At 41.6% G+C, this 26,512-nt stretch overlaps 2 protein-coding genes across 4 annotated transcripts in view; one reads left to right on the forward strand and one right to left on the reverse strand.

Annotated features, from left to right (window-relative positions):
- The window catches only part of dpy19l1l (dpy-19-like 1, like (H. sapiens)), an 82,009-nt gene extending 64,421 nt beyond the window's left edge, over nucleotides 1–17,588 (forward strand). For all 3 annotated transcript variants that reach the window (XM_048529391.2, XM_048529392.2, XM_048529393.2), the window contains 6 exons: nucleotides 2,591–2,615; nucleotides 4,118–4,237; nucleotides 10,276–10,450; nucleotides 12,450–12,549; nucleotides 13,551–13,676; nucleotides 17,190–17,588. In XM_048529391.2, coding sequence (XP_048385348.1) covers nucleotides 2,591–2,615; nucleotides 4,118–4,237; nucleotides 10,276–10,450; nucleotides 12,450–12,549; nucleotides 13,551–13,676; nucleotides 17,190–17,358 — 715 coding nt within the window. In that variant the 3' untranslated portion in view covers nucleotides 17,359–17,588. The remainder of the gene's footprint in view (nucleotides 1–2,590; nucleotides 2,616–4,117; nucleotides 4,238–10,275; nucleotides 10,451–12,449; nucleotides 12,550–13,550; nucleotides 13,677–17,189) is intronic.
- A 1,125-nt stretch (nucleotides 17,589–18,713) lies between these two features.
- The window catches only part of bmper (BMP binding endothelial regulator), an 84,052-nt gene continuing 76,253 nt past the window's right edge, over nucleotides 18,714–26,512 (reverse strand). Inside the window, exons 14-15 of the mRNA XM_059645765.1 lie at nucleotides 25,607–25,737; nucleotides 18,714–22,852 (exon numbers count right to left, since the gene is read on the reverse strand). Coding sequence (XP_059501748.1) covers nucleotides 22,674–22,852; nucleotides 25,607–25,737 — 310 coding nt within the window. The 3' untranslated portion in view covers nucleotides 18,714–22,673. The remainder of the gene's footprint in view (nucleotides 22,853–25,606; nucleotides 25,738–26,512) is intronic.

The following is a 26,512-nucleotide window of genomic DNA, read 5'->3' on the forward strand; positions in this document are numbered from 1 at the left end:
GCTGACGTTTCGGGCCTAGGCAGTTCCTACTATCTCCTTAATGATGGTGGTTAGGTTTATCCAAATGCTAACCCTAAAACACATAGCTGCTACGTTGCATGTGTAGTGCATGAGATTTCAGGAAAACAGGTTGTTTTTACTTGGATAGTTTCAAACCTCTTGAGTGTTGTTGGAGCTGCATGCAGTATTTGATAATTCTCTGAAATTGGACCTTGTAGATGTTAGCAACCACTGGGGAGTAAGGAATTGAGCGATTTGCTCCCAAATTCCCAGCCTCTGATCCGCTGTTGTAGCCACAGAATTTATACGGCTGGTCTGGTTTCTGGTCAACAGTGATTTGCAGAATGTTGCTAATGGGAATGGCATTGAGAGATGATCATTACCCAATATCTGTGTGGAATTAATATTACTTGTCTTTTATCTGTCCATGCCTTTAAGTTTTGTTCAGACCTTTCCACATATGAAGACAAACTGCTTCATTTTCTAGTAAATTGTAAATGGCTCTGAAACCCATGCAAGCAAACACCAGCAAATATCCTGACCTCTGATTTATGTTGGAGGAAAGTTCATTGTTGAAGCTGCAGAAAAGGGTTAAGCCTAGGACACCACATTTACATTTGGAAGAAAATAGGCTTATTAGTGATAGGCAGCATGTTCTTGTGCAGGGAAGGTCACGTCTTACCAACTTGATAGAATCCTTTGAGGAAGTGACAAAGTTGATAAATGAGGGAGGGGCTGTGGATATCATATACGTGGACTTCAGTAAGGCGTTTGATATGGTTCCCCACGGTAGGCTGATGGAAACTGAAGTCCCATAGGGTCCAGGGTACACTAGCTAGATGGACAGAGAACTGGCTGGGCAACAGGAGACAGAGTTGTAGTGGAAGGGAGTTTCTCAAAATGAAGAACAGTGACCAGTTGTGTTCCACAGGGATCTGTGTTGGGACCACTGTTGTTTGTGATATACATAGCTGATCTGGAGGAAGGTATAAGAACCAAAAGAACTGCAGATGCTGTAAATCTGGAAAAAAAACAAAGTTGCTGGAAAAGCTCAGCAGGTCTGGCAACATGTGTGGAGAAGAAAAAAAGACTTAATGTCTTGGGTCCAGTGGCCCTTCCTCCTTCTATTTTGTAGATTTGTGACCTGGTTTAGTGCCTCTGTGGTGATGAACAATAAGGACAGATAACCTTTACTAGGCAAAGTCTTCGAAAAGTGGGGCAGCACAAGCTTTCAGTCAGCAACAAAATCTTAATGGGTAGCAGAGGTGAATTTACAAGTGAAGAACTTCGGGCCGTGCTAGAACTTTACTATAGAAATGCATATTGCTGCAAAAAGTCCACTCGACAATAGCTTGTCAAAAGAAACCATGTGATAATTGATGAGATGTTGCATGAAACACTGTCAGATCAGCTGGATGATGTTGCAAACTGCACTGGAATGTGCAGAGCAGCACATTCAAAAACATCCTTGCAGGTGAAATAAGATTACTGCCCATCCAGTTAGTGTACAATCAGAATTCCAAATTGCCTTCAAAATTTCATGACATTCTGGCAGCACGAGAAGGGACAACGATTGGCTTGATTTTTATTTTGAACCAACCTAAGTGTGTTACTTGTTGAAAGGAAAGTGCCTGTTAAAGCTCAAGTGTTAGAAAATGATGTTAGAATAGCATTGAGACATTGCACTAGATTGTCTGAGGCAAATTTCAGTTCTGGTGCATGATTTACTATCAAAGAGAAGGGCACAGGAAATGGAAAGGGTCAGTGTTATTGCACATGGTGGGGTTATATGTAGTATAGCATGAAGCCAAGATCACATTTGAGGCCTTGCCCCCCACCCCCACCAATGAGTATGGCACTTGGCTATCTGTTTCTGCCAGGTGATTCTGCTTTGTCATGTATTTAGAAGGCTGCCTTGGACAATGCTTACCAGAAGGTAGGAGAGTGAATGTCCTTGACCCGCTGAAGTGATCCCTGACTCTGTGGGAATGCTCTGGCCTGGTGATAGTTGCGCGGTTTCCAATCATCCGTCATTGTAACGTCTGCATGATCTCATTAGTATGCTATGCCTTGGGGCGTCCTTTCCTGCAGCATATGAGGTAGACAATATTGTCCAAGTTGCGTAAGTACATACCATGTACCTGGTTTGTGGTGTTCCCATGTATGATAATATTACCTATATCAGTGATCTCGCATGTCTGGCAGGGTTGTATGGTGTTGTGGTTGCTGTGCTACTGAAGGCTGGCTAGTTTGCTATGAACGATCGTCTGTTTGAAGATAGGCGGCTGTTTGAAGGCGAGTAGTGGAGGTGTATGGATGGCCTTGGCAAGATGTTTGTCATCATCAATGGTATGCTAAAGGCTGCGAATGACACGGCATTGTTTCTCCACTCTGGGAAGATAATAGACATAAGTTATGTCATCACAGATGCTATGACAACAGTTGAACGGGGATTGCACAACAATTGCCAGTCCCAAACCAGTGTCATAGTTTAAGGATAAAGGGTAAACCTTTTAGGACTGAGATGAGGAGAGATGTCTTACTTCTAATATGTTTCTGTATTTTAATTTATTTTTTCTTTTCTTCTCAGGAAGAGGCATCCAACCCGAGGAGAGGTAAAACAACTTAATGCACTCAGTGATACAAGTTTTCGGGTAAAAAACTTTGCATCAACTGTATTGAAGATATGGCTCTCTGGTCATTGCCTTCCATAGAAAACATCTGAAATAAGTACAGGAATTATTACAGGAGCTGTAACAGGAGCCATATGGCCCTTCAGGTCTTCTCTGCCAGTCAATATGATCGTGACTGATCATCCAGTTCCCACATCCTAGTTCCACTTTGACTTCTTTAACCCTAAAAACTAATCTTTAACTATTTTACTGGCTAAAAACAGTTTTGAAATGTATTTTCTTCTATTGATCCATTTTTCTCCATACCTATAAAGTGATGAGCTTAATGCAAGCAATTTCTGTTGGGACAGTCGCAGGCCGCATTGACTATACTAGGCTCGCTGTCTTGTTAGCCATCTCCTGGTTGCTCCATATGTAAGTGGCATCCTTGGTTTCTGTTGAAACTGATCTTATCAGTATTTTCTTCTGCATAAAAATCTGCAGAAGAGAATAGATTGGAATTTTGACTTCTTTTGATCACATTTTCTGTCTGATTGAAGTGAACAAAATGAATAGATTTTTCCTTCTATCCATTCTTGGCCAGAATTTGAACACAACTATTAAACGTGATCATTCAATCTGACTTTACCTTTGACATAAATCTTGATTTTTCAGCCAGTGAGTGCATTTTCTGTTTGATTTCCCTATCCCAGTAGCTGGTACTGAGCGTGTTTATGGGTTAGGGGCATTTGAAGGCTTCATTGCAAAATCCACTCAATTCTTCACTCTTGTGTCCACTGAGAACAGGATCCAAGGCACTGTAATGTACTGGCCCCATGAACACTTCTGAGTAAAGGTTGTCAATCACAGAAGAAATCAGCTCTCATTAAAAACAAAGTTATACTTGGGGTGGCACAGTGGCTCAGGTGGCTGGCACTATTTATATGGAATTTACACATTCTCCCTGTGTCTGCATGGGTTTCCTCAGGTTGTTTTGTTTTCCCCCCAAAAGTATGCAGGCTATGTGGATTGGCCATGTTAAATTGCCCTGTAATGTGCAGGTTAAGTGGATTAGTCATGATAATATGGGGTTATAGGGACAGTGTGGGGGGATGGCTCTGGATGGGACACTCTTTGGAGGGTTGCCGCAGACTCAGTGGTCCAAATGGCCCATTTCCACACTGTAAGAATTCTATGATTCTTATATTTCTCTTTGGAAAGAGATAGTGAATACAATATACAAGACATAGAAGATATTTGGCTTGTTATTGAAGTGGCAAGGTGCTCCTCTGATTTTGTGGATATCCAAAATTAATGTGATTTGCACATCAGAATTGTCCTGCGGTCTTGCACCATTTTACTTTCAATCTCTTGGAATTTCAGGCCCTCCTCTTCAAGGTCTGTTGTATTAGAGAGCTTTGAGGGTAATTGAAATTGTTATGCCTGTTGTTGCTAGATTGAATTGATAAACTTTCAATGTGTAATTTGCTTTTCTGTCTCCACAGCTGGTCTATCATGTTTTCCAGTTGATCGCGTTTGTGGTCCTGGCAATTCTCATCATGAGACTGAAACTTTTTCTTACTCCTCACATGTGCATCATGGCTTCTCTAATTTGCTCCAGGCAGGTAAGATGAAGCTTCATTTATAAAATTCAACATTATTACTTCTGTGCCTACTTGTACAACCCTGTCAAACAGGTCATTGAATTGAAAGTAGCTGTGTTATACTGGCACTAATGCAATACTCAACCAGAGTGCACTGATGGAATTTAAAAGAAGTTTAGTACTTGACTGAATGGTGTTTAATTTTAATAACATAGAACTTAATCTGGTAGGTTTTGTAAAGTTTGTACATAGAAATGCAAAGTGTAGGGTAAGTGTGGAATGTGCGATTAAAGGAAATAGTGTTACTGTAGTGTTGCAATAAGGGCCAAACACCTTCCTGCTGTGTAGAGTGAGATTTATGTAATTCTGGCTTTGATATGTAGATTTAAAATTTTAAAGCTGGTAGTAAAAGTTATGAGACTTGTCATAAAACTGTGCTAGCCCTTATTTATGATGTGGTCTTGGATGTATGTTATTGTCAGGTATTGCACGCTAAATCAACACTACATGTCCTGTATTGTGTGCAGTTGAAAACGGAGATATTGCAATCAGTGCTCTCCGGTGTAACTTATTTGGTGTGCATTCTAAATGTCAAGCCTCAACACAAAGCCACTTTGTACAAAGAAGTGACAAAGATGATCAATGAGGGTAGGGCAGTGGATGTTATCTACATGGGCTTCAGTAAGGCCTTTGACAAGGTCTCTCATGGCAGACTGATACAGAAGTAAAGTCGCACCAGGTCAGTGGTGAGCTTGCGAGATAGGTGACAAACTGTCTCGGTCATAGAAGACGGAGGGTAGCAGTGGAAGGGTGCATTTCTGAATGGAGGGCTGTGATTAGTGGCATTCCTCAGGGATCAGTGTTGGGACCTTTGCTATTTGTAATAATTATAAATGATTGGGAGGAAAATGTAGCTGGTCTGATTATTAAGTTTGCCGATGACACTCAAGTTGGTGGAATTGCGGATAGCGATGAGGATACAGCAAGATATAGATCGGTTGGTGACTTGGGCAGAGAGATGGCAATTGGGAGTTTAATCCGGAAAAATGTGAGGTAATGCATTTGAAAGGTCAAATCAGATGGAAAATATATAGTATATAGCAGAACCCTTAACAGTACTGATAGGCAGAGGGATCTGAGTGTACAGGTACACAGGTCACTGAAAGTGGCAATGCAGGTGGAGAAGGTAGTCAACAAGGCATACAGCATGCTTGCCTTCATTGGCTGGGGTATTAAGTTTAAAAATTGGCAGGTAATGTTGCAGATTTATAGAACCTTAGTTAGGCCGCATTGGGAATATTGTGTTTAATTCTGGCTGCCACTCTACCAGAAGGATGTGGTGGCTTTAGAGAGGGAACAGAAAATATTTATTGGGATGTTGCTTGGTATGGAGGGCCTTAGCTATGAGGAGATGTTGGAGAAAGTTGGGTTGTTCTCGCTGGAAGGACGGAGGTTGAGGGGTGACCTGCTCGAGGTCTTCAGGGTTATGAAGGGCATGGACAGACTGGACAGTCAGAAGCTTTTTCCCAGGGTGGAAGAGTCAGTTACCGGGAAGCGTAGGTTTAAGGAGCAAGGGGCAAGGTCTAAAGGTGATGTTTGAGGCACGTTTTTTACACAGAGGGTGGTGGGTGCCTGGAACTTGCTGCAGGGAAAGGTCTTAAACAAATACGTGAATAGGATGGGTATAGAGGGACACAGTCCCCGGAAGGGTAGGGGTTTTTAGTTGTGACAGGCAGCGTGCTGGTGCAGGCTTGCTGGGCCAAAGGGCCTGTTCCTGTACAGTAATTTTCTTTGTCCTAAGTGCAAAGCCAGGAACGTTTGAATTGGGTACCAGGCTTTGTGACTGCTCTGAAGGAAAATAGATCTGATATTACCCCCGACCTAGGTTTCGTCAGCTTGCATTTAGAAATACGTCTGTCTGGTTGCTTAAATTCTAATTGCATTTACATTCTGTTAATGCAAACTGTCATACTATTTTACACCAATACCCACTGCAGCTTTGCATATCTGGATGGACATAGTCTGGAGGAAACTGTTATCGACTGAGTGCTTTACTCTGGAATGAAAAAAACAACACTCATAATCATTTCTTGCTTACTTTGGTCAGGAAAATAGACAAGCAGGATATTCATTGGTTTTAATAGTTAGAGGCATGGAGTTCGAAAGTATAGATGCTTTGTTACAACTGTACAGGGTGTGGTGAGAGAACACACCCTGGATACTGTATTCAGATTTGGTTGCTTTATTTATGGAAGGATTAACTTTCCCTGTACAGCTTCCAATGCAAGTATATCAGGCTGATCACTGAAATGAAGGAGTTATTGTTTGAGGAAAGGTTGATTAGGTTAGGTCTATACTCATTGGATTTTCATGGAAGGAGAGCTGATCATTTTGAAATATAAATTCTGAGGGAGCTTGACAAGGTAACAATGAAACAAACAAAGAAACAAAGACATAATGTTTTCCTTAATGCGGGAGTCTAGAACTGGGAAGCACAAAAGGGGTCTCACATTTAATTCCATTTAAGATGGGGATGAGGTGGAATTTATTCTGTCAGAACAGCATTAATCGTTGGAATTTCCCTACCTCTGAGTGCAGTGAATGCTGGGGCATTGGACATTTTCAAGATGAGTTAAACCGTATTTGAATTATTGGGACATTGAACATTATGAAAACTATACAGGAAAGTGGGGCTGAAGGCACGATCTGATCGGTCTCAAATCATATCACATTGCAGAGCAGACTCTATTGGCAGAGATAGTAGGAACTACAGATGCTGGAGAATCTGAGATAACAAGGTGTAGAGCTGAATGAACTCAGCAGGCCAATTGGTTATCTACACCTTGTTATCTCAGACTCTATTGGCAGTCTGCATTATTCCTACTGCTGTTTTTAATGCTTTTCTTCTCTTGTGTTTTCCATAACACAAAAAGCAGAAGGTACTGTACTAAGTGATAATGGGAACTGTAGATGCTGAAGAATCCAAGATAACAAAGTGTGGAGCTGGATGAACACAGCAGGCCAAGCAGCATCTCAGGAGCACAAAAGCTGACGTTTCGGGCCTAGACCCTTCATCAGAGAGGGGGATGGAGAGAGGGAACTGGAATAAATAGGGAGAGAGGGGGAGGCGGACCGAAGATGGATAGAAAAGAAAATAGGTAGAGAGGAGAGTATAGGTGAGGAGGTAGAGAGGGGATAGGTCAGTCCAGGGAAGACGGACAGGTCAAGGATGAGGTGGTAGGTAGGAAATGGAGGTGCGGCTTGAGGTGGGAGGAAGGGATAGGTGAGAGGAAGAACAGGTTAGGGAAGCGGAGACAGGCTGGGCTGGTTTTGGCATGCAGTGGGGGAAAGGGACGAGCTTGCCTGGTTTTGTGATGCAGTGGGGGGAGGGGGAGAACTGGGTTGGTTTTGGGATGCAGTGGGGGAAGAGGAGATTTTGAAGCTTGTGAAGTCCACATTGATACCATTGGGCTGCAGGGTTCCCAAGCGGAATATGAGTTGCTGTTCTTGCAACCTTCGGGAGGCATCATTGTGGCACTGCAGGAGGCCCATGATGGACATGTCGTCTGAGGAGTGGGAGGGGGATTTGAAGTGGTTCGCGACTGGGAGGTGCAGTTGTTTGTAGCGAACTGAGCGGAGGTGTTCTGCAAAGCGGTCCCCAAGCCTCCGCTTGGTTTCCCCAATGTAGAGGAAGCCACACCGGGTACAATGGATACAATATACCACAATAACAGATGTGCAGGTGAGCATCTGCTTGATATGGAAGGACACCTTGGGGCCTGGGATGGGGGTGAGGGAGGAGGTGTGGGGGCAAGTGTAGCACTTCCTTGCAGGGGAAGGTGCCGGGTGTGGTGGGGTTGGAGGGGTGTGTGGAGCGGACAAGGGAGTCGCGGAGAGAGTGGTCTCTCCAGAAGGCAGACAAGGGTGGGGATGGAAAAATAGCTTGGGTGGTGGAGTCGGATTGTAGATGGCAGAAGTGTCGGAGGATGATGCGTTGTATCCAGAGGTAGTTGGGGTGGTATGTGAGAATGAGGGGGATCCTCTGGGGGCGGTTGTGGCGGAAGCAGGGTGTGAGGGATGTGTTGCGGGAAATGCAGGAGACGCGGTCAAGGGCGTTCTCGACCACTGCGGGATGAAAGTTGTCCTTGTAGAACGTGGACATCTGGGATGTGCGGGAGTGAAATACCTCATCCTGGGAGCAGATGCGGCGGAGGCGGAGGAATTGGGAATAGGGGATGGAATTTTTACAGGAGGGTGGGTGGGAGGAGGTGTATTCTAGATAGCTGTGGGAATCAGTGGGCTTGAAATGGACATCAGTTTCTAGCTGGTTACCTGAGATGGAGACTGAGAGGTCCAGGAAGGTGAGGGATGTGTTGGAGATGGCCCAGGTGAACTTGAGGTTGGGGTGGTAGGTGTTGGTGAAGTGGATGAACTGTTTGAGCTCCTCTTGGGAGCAAGAGGCGGCGCCAATACAGTCATCAATGTAACGGAGGAAGAGGTGGGGTTTGGGGCCTGTTTAGGTGCAGAAGGGGGACTGTTCCACATAACCTACAAAGAGGCAGGCATAGCTGGGGCCCATGCAGATACCCATGGCCATCCCCTTTGTAGGAAGTGGGAGGAATCGAAAGAGAAGTTGTTGAGGGTGAGGACAAGTTTGGCTAGGCGGATGAGGGTGTCGGTGGAGGGGGGTTGGTCGGGCCTGTGGGACAGGAAGAAGCGGTGAGAGGAAGAACAGGTTAGGGTAGCGGAGACAGGCTGGGCTGGTTTTGGGATGGGTCTTGAGGCCATCTGCATGAGGAATACAGGTGTATAGGGACTGGATGTCCATAGTGAAAATGAGGTGTTGGGGGCCAGGGAATTGGAAGTCCTGGAGGAGGTGGAGGGCGTGGGTGGTGTCAGACATAGGTAGGGAGTTCCTAGACCAAAGGGGAGAAAATGGAGTCCAGATAGGTGGAGATGAGTTCGGTGGGGCAGGAACAGGCTGAGACAATGGGCAGGCAGGTCTGTGGATTTTGGGAAGGAGATAGAAACAGACCGTGCGGGGTTGGGGAACAATGAGGTTGGAGGCTGTGGGTGGGAGGTCCCCTGAGGTGATGAGGTCATGGATGGTGTTGGAGATGATGGTTTGGTGCTCGGTGGTGGGGCCATGATCGAGGGGGTGGTAGGAGGAGGTGTCGGAGAGTTGGCGTCTGGCCTCGGCGATGTAGAGGTCAGTGCGCCATACGACCACTGCGCCACCCTTGTCTGCGGGTTTGATGGTGAGGTTGGGGTTTGAGCGGAGGGAGCGGATGGCTGCCCGTTCTGCGGGGGAGAGGTTGGAGTGGGTGAGAGGGGTGGAGAGGTTGCGGTGGTTGATGTCTCGATGGCAGTTGGAGATGAAGAGGTTGAGGGAGGGTAGGAGGCCTGGGGGTGGTGTCCAGGAAGAGGACTTGTGTTGGAGGTGGGTGGAGGGAGGGTTCGGCTCCCGGTTAAAGAGATAAGCGTGGAGGCGAAGGTGGCGGAAAAACTGCTTGATGTCTAAACGTGACTGGTATCGTTGATGTGTGGGTGGAGGGGGACAAAGGTGAGCCCCTTGCTTAGGACTGACCGTTCATCCTCAGTCAGTGGGAGGTCTGTGGGGATGGTGAAGATGCGGCAGGGTTCAGTGTGGCTGTCTTCTCCCGTTGATGTGTGGGTGGAGGGGCACAAAGTTACTGTAGTAAACCTTGTCCTATCATACAAAAGGAAAATACTGCAGATACTGGAAATCTGAAATCACAATTAAGAATCCTAGACATACTCAGCAAGAGGCGTTAACTGTGGAGCGGAAACAGTTAGCATTTCAGATCTTCATGGTTCTTCATTGTGCTTTTACATAGGTTTGTGAAATAAAGGGCATGTTTTGAACTACCAGCTCTGTGTAAAAACCCCTTTGTTGTTGAGACTTATGTATTGGGTGCATTTGTTTGCCAGACCTGTGAATTCTTTTACTGCTCTATTTGTCTCTCCCTTAACCAAAATAAAAGCAATTAGCTTGGAAGTTCGTTTCATGGCTTCTTTTTGTTTCCTCCTTTTGTCAGCTATTTAGTGGAGTTCGCACTAAATACCATCACCAGATAATTGTGTGCATCATGCTTGCAGCAATGGCCTTACAGGGAGCAATAAATCTGAAAGAACAATGGAGCATCATTGGAGAGTTCAGCAACTTTCCTCAAGAGGAGTTATTAGAGTGGATTAAAGAAAATACTAAAAAGGGTGAGTGTTATAGAAATTATTTCTTCAGAAAAATGTTGCTGTTAGTCCTATACATGTCTGCAGGCAAGTACTAATTCTTGTTTTAATTAACATGTTTACAGATGTAAACTGATGTATAGGAAGAATTAATTTTCTACAGATATTTAGGCTCTCGGATTATCTATATAAATCTCCCAACTGTGTTTTGGTAGCTAACTAGCATGTCTGGTTCCTTGGTTTTTCTTTCATTGAGTACTTCTGCTCATTAAGTTAAGGATGTTAATACTAGGAATGGACCCATCATACACCCATCAGCCAGGTAAGCAGATCACAGAAGCAATTGTAGAATACAATTCTGACTGCTATGCACTAATGCTGCTTGATACTTATTTGTTAATACATTAACTTCACATAATCAGCATCAGCAAAATTTTGCTTTTGTCCTTTTATTCCCTATTGCGTTGTAATCTTTCCATTTCTTAGAGAGCAGCCCAGCAGATGAGATTTTTAATGTAGTATTCAGCTAGGGGCAGTGTTATACGTATGCAATAGACCCATGTTTGCCCACAGCTGAAAAGACCAGGAGTTAATATAAGGGTTTCTACACGACACAGAATGAATTACCCATCAATCGCAGTTAAATGTAAGTGAAGATTCTGCCACAGAAGCAGTTACATTGTGTACTTTTATTTTCCCTCATTCTGTGACCCTTTTGTCTGGATTACCCAACTTTCCCTTCAGTCCAGACACTTAAAAAATGTCATTAATAGGGGAGAATTTCCTTTACTTTGTGCTTGATTACTGGAGATTTCAAATGATCCTGCAATTTTTAAGATAGCTCAAGCTGGGCTTGCTCAGCTGCAACCTTTTATGTGCTTCTCTGCTCTTCACAAAAACTTTATTGCATCTTCCTGTGACTAACACTGTTGCTACTGCACAGGTTAAAATGGCTGCATTATTTTAGATACGAGTCAAATCTTTTGAGGCTGTTAATGAACGAGGAAGGTGCAATATGAGGATCCATAATTAAATTGTTTCAAATCAAGCAATATTATCAGTGTTGGTGATCAATTATAGTTATACCTGTAAATTCTAACAGTGGAGCAAAGGGTAAATGAACAGTCCATGTGGAAACAGAGGGTGCTGTTTGAGTGAAGCTACTATTTTATTCAGGTTGGTGAGGGAATTAGGAAAAGTGACTGAACCTTTTGGCACCCTGTTGTCTAGAGTTAAGGTAATGTTCTCACCTTTTCAGGTTTATTTTTTCTTTATTCTTTTAATGGGATGTGGGTATCAATGGAAAAGCTAGCATTTTTACTTTAAACTGATTACTTTATGAAGGACGCTTGCATTAAATCAGTCAAGAATCAACCACATTGCTGTGGTTCTGGAGTTGCATGTAGGTCAAATAAGGTAAGGACAGCAGATTTCCATGACTATAGGATGGATTTTGTTTAAATGCAACATTCAATGGTGACCAAAAAAAATGGGACATAGCTTTTTAATTCCAGGTCAGTTATTTGAGTTTAAATTCCCCTAGTTGCCCTGAATCCAGGTGCCAGAGCATTAGCCTGAGTTTGGGGATTGCTGGTCCAGTGTCATCTCTGGGGACTGGAGTTGAGATCTAAAACCAGGGACACAGTCTCAAAATAAGAGAGAGTTCTTTTAGGAGCAAAAGTCATGAAGAGCTTCTATGCTTGCAGAGTCGTGAATCTTAGGAATTCTCTCCCCCAAAGGACGATGGAGAATCAGTCATCGACTATATTCGATACCATAGTTTGGTAGATTTCTACTTATTAAGTGTATCATGAATATGTGGATTGTGCAGGAAAATGATTTTGAGTTAGAAGATTGACCATGGTCAAGTTGAATGATAATTCAGTCTTAATGGGCTGACTGGCCTAATCCACCAAATATATAATCCTAATTCATTTTATTTTGAAACTTAAGTAGTGACATTGTAGGTGTCAGTACAATAGAGATGTTAATAAGAAAATGCAATGATTAATTCACATTGCAGATGCTGTGTTTGCTGGGGCTATGCCCACAATGGCTAGCATCAAGTTATCTACAGGGCGACCTATTGTAAATCACCCACATTATGAAGATGCTGGACTGAGGTTAGCAATTACTTTATTATTCTCACTATTACCCTGCTATCACAATGTGATTATCTAATGTGTATTAAATTACACAGGAGTGTAATAACTGGTTGAAAATTAACTTGTAATTACAATTAACTCTGTTCCCATTGCATCATGCTGTAAGAGCCACAATCAAGTATTTAGTTGCAGGGAAATTTAGAGGATGCAGTGATTGAAAACATCATGCAGATATCTCAGTTCTGTGATAAAGTTATGTATTCTCTCCTTTCTATATAATTACTTTCTTGTATAGCATGTCCCTTTTTGCATTTCTGACCAACAAATGCTTATAATTTTCCATCTAAATCAATAATTTTCTTCCCTTCATTCCCTCCTCCCCATCGCCATCCCTCATCCCTCAGTAGGGTGACTGCCATTTCTCTGAGAAAATCCTGTCCTTCTTCCAACTCAGACTCTGAATATTTGATCTCCAGTTTTCTTAGTTGGAGATATTTCCAGCAGCTGTTAATTTTTTTTTAAACTCCTACCTCCCTATTCTATAAGATTCACATGACACTGTCCTGTATTGTGCTGCCATTCTTGCTGTAGTAAAGCTAACTGGATCTATTTACACTTGAGTGAAGCTGCTCCCCATCCACCCTCTCAGCTCCTGCACTTTTCCAACCCCTTCAATTTTCCACCTAGGATTCCACCCTTGCTCCTTTTTCCCCTGCTAAATCATCATCTCCACCATTCTCTAATTTTGTTCCTTTACATTCCAGCACTTCATTCCTTCCCCATCCTCCCCTTCAATTTTTCAATCCTTAACCGATCCCCCCCCTCACTCTTTAACCCCTCTCCTGCCCTCTCTCTGCTTCCTTACACCTTGTCTCCTTTTCTTCATCACTTCTGCCCTGAATTTTCCTCAACCCAACTTCAGTTAAATCCTTATTCTGGAGGTACTGTGCTCATCATCTTCCTACCCTCGCTTACATATGTTTACATTGATGTTAAAACCTCTCTTTGCTCTTAAATAGAGAAAGGACAAAGCAAGTTTACGCGATGTACAGTCGGAAATCAGCCGAGGAGGTGAAGAATGGGCTCATAAGACTGGGTGTAGACTATTTTATCTTTGAAGATTCCTGGTGTTTAAGAAAAACAAGGTAACATTTAATTTAAAATTTTGTAAGTAGCTTCTGATCAGAATAATTTCCTTTTTCATATCTAAGGTTTTCTTCATTTAAGGTAAATTTGAGTTGACTGGCTGTTTTCCCCTTAGCCACTGCCAGTGATAACTGTTTCTGTTGTGTGCAACAGGATCAACAAATTCTGAGGAAGGATCACCGGTCCTGAAACGTTAACTCTGTTTCTCTCCTCCACAGATGCTGCCAGACCTGCTGAGCTTTTCTAGCAACTTTGTTTTTAAACAAATTCTGTCGCATTTATTTTCAATATGCAGTGATTAATTTGGGTTTAAATTAACTATGATCCTCCTGAAACAAGTTTTATAGGTTTTATTTAAAAATAACTTTAAAATGGCATTAGATTCCTGTCTTCTATAGCCTTCTGTGAATGTGTTTACACACTGCAGCCGAGGTGCACTGCTGCAGGTGTGGGTTGATCTTTAAATTAGCGAGTTTTGAGAAGATTTGTAGCTCAGGTTGAGGTTCTGGATGTGAGTTTGCTCGCTGAGCCGGAAGGTTCGTTTTCAGACGTTTCGTCACCATTCTAGGTAACATCATCAGTGAGCCTCCAATGAAGCGCTGGTGTTATGTCCCGCTTTCTATTTATCTGTTTAGGTTTCCTTGGGTCGGTGATGTCATTTCCTGCGTTGTTGATGTCACACATGTCACACACAAGAACCGGAAATGACATCACCAATGCAGGAAATGACATCACCAACCAATGGAAACCCAAACAGATAAATAGAACGTATCAGGGAATATTTCAGAATACTCAAAGAAAGTACATTCCTACTTTAGAGAAAAGTTCCAAAAGGAGAACCCACAGTCTGTGGTCAATTAAACAAGTTAAGGTAAGCATCAAATTTAAGGAAAAAACATATCATTGTGCAAAGATAAGTAACAGGTCAAATGATTAGTCAGAATATGAAGAACAGCCAAGAATGACTAATCAGGAGGAAGAAATTTGAGTATGGGAGGAAGCTAGCTAGAAATGTGAAAATAGTAAGCATTGCCACATCGGATAAACACACCACATCTATCACAATCGCCAGGGCAACAGTGCTGAGCAACCTGATGGAGCTATGGGCTAATAAGCTCCGGGGTCCTGATGGACTTCATGCTAGATTCTTTAAAGAGATGGTTAATGATGTTGTACATGTATTGTTGTTAATTTTCCAAATTTTGCTGAACTCTGGAGCCATTCGATCAGATTGGAAAATAGAAACCTTATAGCCTTCTATTCAAGAAAATTGTGAGGTAGTAAACAGGAGACTGTCGGCCAGTTAGCTTGATGTTTATTATGGAGGGGGTGCTAGAATCAGCCAGTAATGAGATTGTAGCTGGATGATGAGAAATACTTGAGGTAATCAGGATAATTCAGCATGTTTTGTTTCAAGGGTCTTTCACAGTTTGTTGGAATTCTTTGAAGGAGTAATGTGTTTGATCGATAATGTGAACCTGCTGATTTACTCCTGGATTTCCAACAGGAAGCCAGGGGATCAACCCTGGTTCAATGGAGAGTGCAGGAGAGCATGCCACGAGCAGCACCAGGCATACCTGCAGATGAGGTGTCAACTTGGTGAAGCCACCAAACAGGACTACTTGTGCACCACTTGTGACAAGGTGCCTCATAAAAGGTTATTTTCTAAAATAGGAGCTCATGTAATCCTGTCATCCACTATTCCAAAAGGAACTGAATGTAAAATAATGTTGTTTCAATTATACAGGGGATTGATAAGACCTCAGCTGAAATACAACATGCAGTTTTTGATCTCCTTATTACAAATGTAAATTTGTTGGAGGAGTTTCACTAGATTCTCAAAGTAACTTGATTGAATCTTATACCGTCTTGAACAGTCTTGATAAAATAGATGTGGAAAGAATGTTTCCCCTTGAGGATGATTCCAGGACTAGGGAACACCGTTTTAAACTTAGGGTCACCCTTCGAACATAGAACATAGAACAGTACAGCACAGAACAGGCCCTTCAGCCCACAATGTTGTGCCGACCATTGATCCTCATGTATGCACCCTCAAATTTCTGTGACCATATGAATGTCCAGCAGTCTCTTAAATGACCCCAATGACCTTGCTTCCACAACTGCTGCTGGCAACGCATTCCATGCTCTCACAACTCTCTGTGTAAAGAACTCGCCTCTGACATCCCCTCTATACTTTCCACCAACCAGCTTAAAACTATGACCCCTTGTGCTAGCCATTTCTGCCCTGGGAAATAATCTCTGGCTATCAACTCTATCTATGCCTCTCATTATCTTGTATACCTCAATTAGGTCCCCTCTCCTCCTCCTTTTCTCCAATGAAAAGAGACCGAGCTCAGTCAACCTCTCTTCATAAGATAAGCCCTCCAGTCTAGGCAGCATCCTGGTAAACCTCCTCTGAACCCTCTCCAAAGCATCCACATCTTTCCTATAATAGGGCGACCAGAACTGGACCTTTATAGAACATTACAGCACAGTACAGGCCCTTCGGCCCTCGATGTTGTGCCGACCTGTCATACCGATCTCAAGCCCATCTAACCTACACTATTCCATGTACGTCCATATGCTTGTCCAATGACAACTTAAATGTACCTAAAGTTGGCGAATCTACTACCGTTGCAGGCAAAGCGTTCCATTCCCTTACTGCTCTCTGAGTAAAGAAACTACCTCTGACATCTGTCCCATATCTTTCACCCCTCAATTTAAAGCTATGCCCCCTCGTGCTCGCCGTCACCATCCTAGGAAAAAGGCTCTCCCTATCCACCCTATCTAACCCTCTGGTTATTTTAAAAACAGATGAAGAGAATTGCTTTCATTGAAGGTTGTGCAATTTTGGAACTCTGTCTTAGAAGGTAGCAGAGAGGTGAATCATTGAATATTTTATGTAATATATTCTTGATAGACAAGGGAATCAAAGATCAAAAGTGATATGTGAAATACAGCTGATCAGCTATGATTTTATTGAATGGCAATGCAGGCTCGAAGGACTGAATGATCTATTCCTGCTCCTAATTCATACGCTCGTATAAATACCTTGTGGAAATGGCTGGACTGAAATTCAGTTCAGTTCAATGAAGCACTTTTTGGTTTATTTCTGCCTTTTTTTGTTCTAATTGCCCTGCTCAGTTGATTCAATTGGACATACTGGGGTATTTCTGAGGGCGCTACCTCATTGTCGGTCTTGATTCTGTTATTAACCTAGTCATCCCACATACTCGTAATGAGTTTGGGGCAATTATTTAATTTTTAAATAATGAACACATCATTGTTCACCATGAGAATCACTAAACGAACTTACTGCTGACAAGTGGTTTCTGACAAGTGCGTAAACCCAATCAATATAATGAACCTTCCTGGATACAACTTCTTCCAAATCTGAATTACAAACTTGTGTCCACTTTCAGTTAAAATAGCTTTTTATAAATGATGTAAGCAAATTATTTCCACAACCTTTTCGTACGGAGGTGACTATAATAGATTTCTGTCTCATACAGGCCTGGCTGCAGCATGCCAGAAATTTGGGACGTGGAAGATACGCACAATGCAATGAAACCCCCGCTGTGTTCAATTCTTTCCAAGTCGCCTGCCCCTCATTTCACCCCTGTGTTTCAGAATGACGTTTACAAAGTCTTAAAGATAAAGAAAAGTCTCAACTGGACATAGAAATCTATGCTAATTTGGATAAACAAGGGAATTTCAAAGCCAATTCTGGTTGAACATTGCTGTGCAGATGAAATGTTCCAAATTGATTGAAGAAAGTGACAGGAGGCGCGAATGAAGATGAAAACAAATGTAGAAATATGATCTTTGTGTTTCTTTATAAACAGAATTTTCATGTCTTTATGGAGTTATGCAATATGTGATTATTTTCAATAAAAATTTTGTGAGTAAAACATGAAGTTTTGCAATTATTCCTCTACATACATACTTTTGGTCATTGCTATTTTTACTGCCTCTTCTCTCCACAGGTGCTGTTGAGTTTCTAATGTTGTCTGTTTTCATCTAATTTTCTGTTTACAATTTCTGAACACTTTAGCTGTTTTCTTGATATTTGACTTTCCCCAGTAACTCTGATTTTTCTTGGATGCCTTTTTTAAAAAAAATTTGTTCCTGATATATGCCCATCACTGGTTTGGCCAGAATTTATCATCTATCCCTATAAACAAGGTAATGATAAGTTACCTTGAACCACTGCAGTTCATTTGCTGAGGATATATCCACAGTATTTTGAGGGAGGGAGTTCCAAGATTCTGACACTGCAACACTGAAGGAGTGACAATATTTTTACGTCAGAATGGAGAGTGGCTAGATGTGAAACTTACACGTCGCAGTGTTCCCATGTATCTGCTGCCTTAGTCCTTTTTTGATAGTGGTGATTATGGGTTGGAAAGTGCTGTCAAGGAACCTTCAGTGAATTTCTGCAGTATATCTTATAGATTGTACATACCATTACTACCAAGGATTGGCATAGAGGGAGTGAATGTTTGTGGATGTCGTCCCAATCATGGGTATGTTCTGGCTGGTGACAAGTTTCTTGAGTGTTTTTGGAGCTGCGCACATCCCAGGCAAATGGAGACTATTCCATCAGACTCCTGATGTGTCCTTTGTAGATGGTAGAGTGGCTTTGGGAAATCAGGAGATGAGCTGTTTACTACAGAATTCTTAGCCCCTGACCTGCTGTAGTCACGGTAATCTCGTGGCTAATTCAGTATAGTTCTGGTCAGTTGTAATGTCATTGCATGTCAAGAGGTGATGGTTAGATTCTCTCATTTGAATGTATTGGCTGGCAATATATTGATGCAAATATTATTTGTCAGTGGATATTATCCAGGTCTTGCTGCATTCAAACATAGACCACTTAAGGAATAAGAGCACATTCCTGTTGTGGCAGTTCTGGAGCTTATACCTGCTGAGATTAAGACACTTGCAACATGCTTGACCTCATTGCTGTGGTATCCTGGTCATTCAGTAATCAACACCAAAAGATGAGCAATGCTTGAAAATAACAACTTGCATTTATTTGGCACCTTTCATGACTGTCATTGAATACAGCATTTGCTTTTTATCAAACATTAGTTGAATTGTTCTATTGGCTGTTATTAAAAAAATACCTGACAAGGTCATTTGTATCAAGTTTTTGTTTATTTTGTCTCTTCATTGTCTTAACAGCACGTATTCCAATAATCAATGAGGATTCCTTCCCTGCACATTAGTTCCTGTATAATTCAAAAATTCACCCTCAGCCATGACTCATGTCTCTGAGTCAGTCGGTAGTGGGATCAAGCTTCATTCCACAAAATTGGATACAAAATTTTACCGGCAGCACGAAGGGACTGCATCAGAGTAAGAGGGGCTGTCTTTTGGATCATATGAGAACAGGGTATGGTCTGGCAGGTGTGTGTAAGAAATCTCACTGTACAACTTTGAAGAGGAGTAGGATCTCTGCTGTGGAATTTGAGCTCTCGGATGTTAGGGCCCTTAAACTCCTGGGGGAGATCAGTTCATTTACAGGGTGCATTAGGCAAAGATACAGATTAACATCTCATTGGGATGGAACTGGAGACTGTTTAAAATTATTCATTTGTGGAATGTGGGCATCACTGGCTGGCCAGCATTTATTGCCTGTGCCTAGTTGTTTAATTGTCCACCACAATTCATGACTGGATGTGGCAGGACTGCAGAGCTTAGATCTGATCCGTTGGTTATGGGATCGCTTAGCTCTATCTGTCACTTGCTGCTCATTCAGCTTGGTGCACAAGTATCCCTGTTTGGTGGCTTCACCAGGTTGATACCTCATCTGCAGGTATGCCTGGTGCTGCTCCTGGCATGCTCTCATGCATTCTCCATTGCACCAGGGTTGATCCCCTGGCTTGATGGTAATGGCTGAGTGGGGAATATGCCGGGCCATTAAGTTACAGATTGTGCTGGATTACAATTCTGCTGCTGTTGATGGCCCACAGTGCCTCATGGATGTCCAGTTAGATCTGTGAGAAATCTGTCCCATTTAGCACAGTGCTAGTGCCACACAACATGATGGAGGTTATTCTCAGTGTGAAGGCAGAGCTCTGTGTGATGGTCACACTTACCGATACTGTCATGGACAGATGCAGCTGCAGCTGGCAGATTGGTAAGGATAAGGTCAAGTTTGTTTTTCCCTCTTGTTTGTTCCCTCACCACCTGCCACAGACCCAGTATAGCAGCTGTGTCCTTTAGGGTCCTGAGTCGATGCTGAGGCCTTCCAGAGCCTCCCGACTATGCACCACCATCTCTGCTGGGTCTATCCTGACAGTGGGGCAGGACATATCTAAGGATGGCGATTGCAGTGTCTAGGACATTGTCTGTTAGGTATGATTCTGAGAGTATGACTACGCCAGGCTGTCATTTGATTAGTCTGTGAGACAGCTCTTCCAGTTTTGGCACTAACCCCAGATGTTAGTGAGGAGGACTTTGAAGGGTTGACAGGGCTGTTTCGGCCGTAGTTGCCTTTTCCAGGGCCTAGGTCGATGCCAGGTGATCCATCCAGTTTCATTTCTTTGAGAATTTGTAGCAATTGGTACAAGTGAATGGCTTGCCTGGCCATTTCAGACAGCAATGGAGTATCAACCACATTGCTGTGGGCCTGGAATCACATATAGGCCAGACCAGGTGAAGGAGACAGATTTCCTTTCCTGAAGGACTTTAGTGAATGAGATTGGTTTTTCTGACAATTGGCCCTGATTTCATGATGATGTGTAGATTCTTAATTCCAGCATTTTTTAATTGAATTTAAATTCCACCATGTGGGATTTGAACCCGGTCGCCAGAACATTTGCTGAATTACTGGATTAATAGTCTAGCAATAATACCACTAGACCATCAACTACTCCCTGACCAGGGCAGAGATGGGTCTGGAAGAGGAGGGTAGCATGGTTTTATAAGGAGGAGCCAAGAGGATCACTCCTGTAAATTCAGATCAGTGTTTTTTTTTAAAGAATCTTTATTATTGGCAGTAGCTAACTGTCTGTCTCTCACTCTTTATTTGATTGCTGTGCACTTGAATAAATTGACTACGCAGGGTTGATGTGATCAGTCACAATTGGGATTTCTGAATGTGGTTCTATTTTGCACAGGCAATAGATCTAACACAACTTTTACAAGCATTTTAACCAGGGACATGAAACATACTAATGGCACAGGAAGAAGGTACAGTCGCAGTTGTGCTCTGCATGGGATATCTTCGCTCATTTTTCCAGAGAAACACAAACTGCAGAAATTTTCCTCAAGGTTGTGTTTGTTCCACACAAGATGCTACGAGTTATAAAGCATTGGTAGCTGAACTCTACAATTGTACTATGACAATTAACAAAAGTGAATAAGGAATGTTGACCAAGTAATTTAGTTAAATCTTAACACACAATGTAGCAATCAGATTATCTTTAAAAAAATAATGAAGAGGATGTTGCCTTTCAACTGAAACTTTGTTGTTCCAAGCAGGGTATTTTCTTAATAATATTTTAAAAAATGTTTTTAAAAAGATGAAATACTGTCTGTCACATGGACAACAGAAAACTGGTCACTAGCAGGTGCCAACATTTAACCCAGATGCCCTTTAGAATTTATGAAATATACAAAAATATCAATAAACAAAATAAGTCACCAAAATGTTTTAATGCTACATTGAATGAAATAGTGCTGTCATCTCTGTTCTTGACTGCTGTTGTAGCTACTGGGTTTTCATGCAGAATATGGAATGTGACCACATTCACAGACATATTTGCCTTCTATAAATAAATAACAATTCACACCACAATAAGCAGGTGTAGAAAACAAACCTTGCACCTTAAGTTGAGCAATCGTCTTTTGGTAACTTCAAATTGAATCAATCTTGTACCAACTTGATGTTTATTTCTGTTTTGTGCTCTTCCAACAATTAATTCCTGTTTGGAACAGGGTGAGAAGTGGAAACACATTGCATCAGACTATCCTGTTCCATTCTAAACAGGAATAACAGAGACATACACCAGATACATTCCACACCAGGCAGTGTTCCTTATTGGTTTATGAACATTGCAGTCACTTTGACTTTCTGTGTATAGTGAGTTCTGTAATTATTAGTGAGGATAATGTTGACTGGATCCGTTCACAAGTTGGATCTACGAACAAATAATCCTAAAACGCATCAAGCCAGTAGTTCTTGAGAAAAGGCAACAGAATGCTTTCAGTCCCTGAGCTGTGTGCTCCTGAGATGCTGCTTGGCCTGCTGTGTTCATCCAGCCTCACATTTTATTATCTTGGAATTCTCCAGCATCTGCAGTTCCCATTAGCTCTGGGACAAAGACCCAGCTGTTGTTCCCCCAACATCTGGAAGTTGAAGTTTTGTCCACACTTGTTCGTTTTGTGTGCCAACCTGAATCTGAGGGAATTTCAGAAAAAGGCAATCGCGATGTTAAAGACATTGCCCATCGTGAAGCTCCTTTATCATCTGCCTTCACAAAGGATGGAAAATGAACAAAACTTGTTGTTATCAAATAAAACTCAGTCTTGCATCTTTCCAGAGACAAGATCACACTTCTAACCATGTTGATCTAGTGAGGAGAGTGTGCCCTCCATTCATGCACTATTTTAAGCTGCTAATTCTTCACTCTTGCAGTTAAATTTTCTTTAGCTCACCACAGAAACGTGCAATGGCCAATATTTAAATATTGAACACTGACTTCTGAAATATTTTAAATGTTGAAAACAGTACAATAAATGATTTTTGACTGGCTTAAGTTTGTTTCTCTTTATATTAATTTAAAGGTTTAGTCTGTTTATACATTCAGAATCAGTTTATATATTTTTTCCAATGGTTAATCATCAATTAGCTCATACTGAAAATATACATGCATTCTTCTTTCTTTGTTGAAGTTACAACATCAGAGCAGTCAATCCAAGGCTGGTGAAAGAAACTGCTTTTTAATCATCACCATTGATTGTGAGGTCAGAGGTCCCCAACTGTGTCACCGGGGACATAAGGCTGGCTTTATGCATCGTCCTCTGTGAAGTACCATGTTTGCTGGGCAATGACATCCTGCCACACATGGCTTAGTGCAAGGGCCAATTTCATTCCAGTTCTCACAGGTCTTGGAACAGCCTGGACCACATGTGTCATATACAGCACCATGCTTACACTGGGTAGCTGAGAAGAGAATGAATAAAGATTTAGAACACTGACATATTTTGTCTATTGTTGTGAAGTGAAAGATCTATCTTTGGTTTTTACGATTAACTTCAGTAATCTGCCACTTATGGACTTCTGCATTTTGAAATTCTGAGGTCAAGAAATTACTAAATGGGTTAACAAATCTTTTAAACACCTGCCTCTGTCAGCACTTATCACAGGATCAGAAGATAATCTTCTCATTCTTCATAACGAGTAAGTAGCAAAGCTTTTTGCTTATCCATTTGGAGACAGTGGAGATGTTTAGAAGAGCTGGGTGTCATCAGCATATATGTGAACCCTAATGCTAGGCTTTCAGATAACATCATCAAAAACAACACGTATGGGATGGGGGACGGAGAATAGATCTTTGGGGATATTAGAAATAAACGCATAGCAATAGGAAGAGAAACCATTTTCTCTGACTACAGCAGAGATACTTGATCGAACAGAATGCAACCAGATGAAGGCAAAATATTTCCATTTTTGAAAAGTTATGCAATGAAATAGGATGTGCTGTGTTTGGTGAGTGAGTAATGTTTGAATAATTTTAAACAGGAACTGTCGAGTGTACAGAAACTCGGAATCAAAAGTTCTCATTGCAGATACAAATATCTGCTGAACAAAGAGATGAAATGCTGCCCAAACTCTCAGAATGCAAATGTTTTACAGTCAGCTGATAATGTTTGGGAAAAATGTTTGAAAAAGTGAAGACATAATCTACAATTATGGACTCTGTGCAAACCCACCAATCCAAACCCTGGGTAAAATTGGGAAAAGGTGCTCCCAAATATTACTCTTCCCAGATCTCCAGTGATTACACATGGTAAAGTTTACAAATGCTCTTGTAGGGATTAAGCCCATGCAGGTTTGCTTATTTCCTCATGCAGGATAACTATACAGTTAATAAAAACCAGAGTCTGACAGGAAGAGAGTGTACAAACATAAAGTCAGAGTCAGAAAAATGCTAAAACGACAGAATTGAAATCTCTTTATCTGAACACTCACAACATTAATTGCACAAATGAATTGTTGTCACAATTAGAAAAGAAATGAGTATGGTATGATAGGCATTACAAAGGCAAGATTGTGAAGTGACTTAGGCTGGGATTTGAATATTCAAGGGTGGATTTGGATTGACAAAAGGAAAGAAATTAAGGTCTATTAGGAAAGGATGAGATCAGTGAGAAATGATTTTGATTCAGAAAATCAAGATGTAGAATCAGTTCGGGTGAAGATAGGAAATATCAAACAAAAAGCAAAATACTGCTGACACCGGATCTCTGAAAAAAAACAGAAATTGTTTGAGAAAAGCTGAAGGTGTGGTTGCATTTGTGGAAAGAGAAGAAGAGTTAATGGTTTGAGTCAGAACAAAACAGTCATATTAGTCTTGAAGCATTAAATCTTTTCTCTCTTTCCCAAATGCTGCCAAACCTGCTGAGTTTCTCCAACAGTTTCTCTTTTTATTAAAAACGTTCACCAATTGGGCAAACCAGGATACTGAGTTCAAAAAATGCATTTAAGACAGTTTCTTACAACCACTATGTTCTCAGTTGTACCAGGGACCAGCCTACTTTGGGCCTGGTTATGTGTAATGGATTAATGAATAATGTCCTAGATCCTCTTGGCAAGAGTGGCATTAACATAAATTAAACCAGAAAATGCTGCAGTACATCAGCAGGTCTGGCAGCACTTGTGAATAGAGAAACAGATATAAAGATTTGTGTCCAATATGACTTTTCTTAAGTGCTCAGGCTTTTAATTGAGCGATATTCATGTGCTAGAATTTTGCATCCAGTTTGAAAGAGAGCAATATGGATCTGACACTACTGTCTTAAATTGGGGCACATATAAGAGCATGAAGACCATTGGCTAAAGTGTAGTAGGAAAATAGGTTTAACAGTAGGAGAATTGAAAAGCAGTGGCAGACATTTAGGGAAATATAACACGAGTCTCAACAGAGATACTGCCAGACCTGCTGAGTTTCTTCTGCAATTTTTGTTTTTGTTTTGGATTTCCAGCATCTATCATTCTTTGCTGTATTTATATGTTGCTACCATTGCTCATAGCAAAACCAAATGTCGTGGAGTAAAAGATTAATTATTTTTTACTCTTACAGTACGTACTGAGCATGTGCATCAGGTCACATGGAATGGAAGCCTAAGTCTGTATAGTTCCACCACAATATCATCTCTTACCGTGCCTTGTAAATAAATGCAGTTAATAAAACCACCTAACTTTGACACATATTACTATACACCTAGAGTACTGCATGCAATTTCGGTCAGCTTATTTAAGGAATGAGAAACTTGCTTTGGAAGCTGTTCAGAAGAAGTTCCTTTGGTTGGTTTCTGGGATGAGGGTTTGCTTCATGAGGTAAGGGTGAGCAGGGTGGATCTACCTGTATTCATTGAAATTCAACAGAATGGGAGCTGATCTTGTTATGATGTTTACAGTTCCAATGGGGGTTGACAGAGAAGTCCTTCTCCCAGAGATTTAAGTAATGTTTGGGCTTTTCTTCCACAAAAATCAATGGAAGTTGGATCATTGAATGTATTACAAGGCTGAATTAGTCAGATTTTTTGATCTACAAAGGAGGAAATGGCATGCAGGAAAGTGGAGAGGAGGATTTTATCAGACAGCCATGTTCTCATTAAATGACTGAGTGATTAAATGACCTGCCCCTGCCGCTATTCTTTATTGCTTATTTTTTGGCCATTGCTGTGAACTTACCGAGACAGCTCATCTCTGGGCGCCAGTGAACCTGAACACCTTCTCTCTGACAGGCCCGCATGTAGGCAAGCAGAGACTCACAGTAACAGTTCTTGTGTAGCGGGCATTCACACATATCTGTGAGACAGGATCTGTTAGCAACACAAACTACGTATTAGATGGAGGAGTCAAGAAAGCAACAGTTCAAAAAAGGATCTGCAACCACATGCAACTTGTCTAAAACGCAAGCTGAGAATTTCACGTGCCAATGTTCAGGAATCATCCTTCTGTTATATGCTCAATGCCTCACCATATTTATCTCTCATTCTAGATGCCAGTGTATCTGTCCCTCAGTCACTAAATTAATGACAATCTGTCTTCCCGTTTCTGTTTAAAGGTACAGCCATTTCCATTGCAAAGGTCAACCAGCAAAATTTGAGCACAGGTTAATTTATTTATTTTAAAAATTAGCAATGTTTTTACATTTTAGTTTAAATTAAGCTTCAGATTTAGGCTAGCATTTTATGAGGTTGTTCATTGCCCTTGGCTGAAAACAAGGAGCTGCCTTATTCCTGCAGGAATAGCCCCTTATGATTACGGGGAGTAATAGAATGAGATGAGCATTTATCAAAGTGAAAGTCAGACTCACTTCTGCCAACTTCCATGTCCTGCACTCACACTGCCACCTAGTGGAGAATTGGGACATGGCTTAGAGCCAAGAGTAGAGAAAGTTCAATTGCCTAAATATAATCAGACATTTCAAGAGCACAATTTCTACGAAAAGGAACTCAAAATTTGCTTGTTAACAAGTTCCAGAAAATTAGCGTGTCATTAGTTCATAACTTAAATCAGAAAAAATGCACAATTTGGAAGAATTCATAATAAAACATGAAACAGCCAAACCTATTCCTCACTCCTTTGGGCTAT

Source organism: Stegostoma tigrinum, chromosome 5, assembly GCF_030684315.1.
Source record: "Stegostoma tigrinum isolate sSteTig4 chromosome 5, sSteTig4.hap1, whole genome shotgun sequence".
Lineage (NCBI taxonomy): Eukaryota > Metazoa > Chordata > Chondrichthyes > Orectolobiformes > Stegostomatidae > Stegostoma > Stegostoma tigrinum.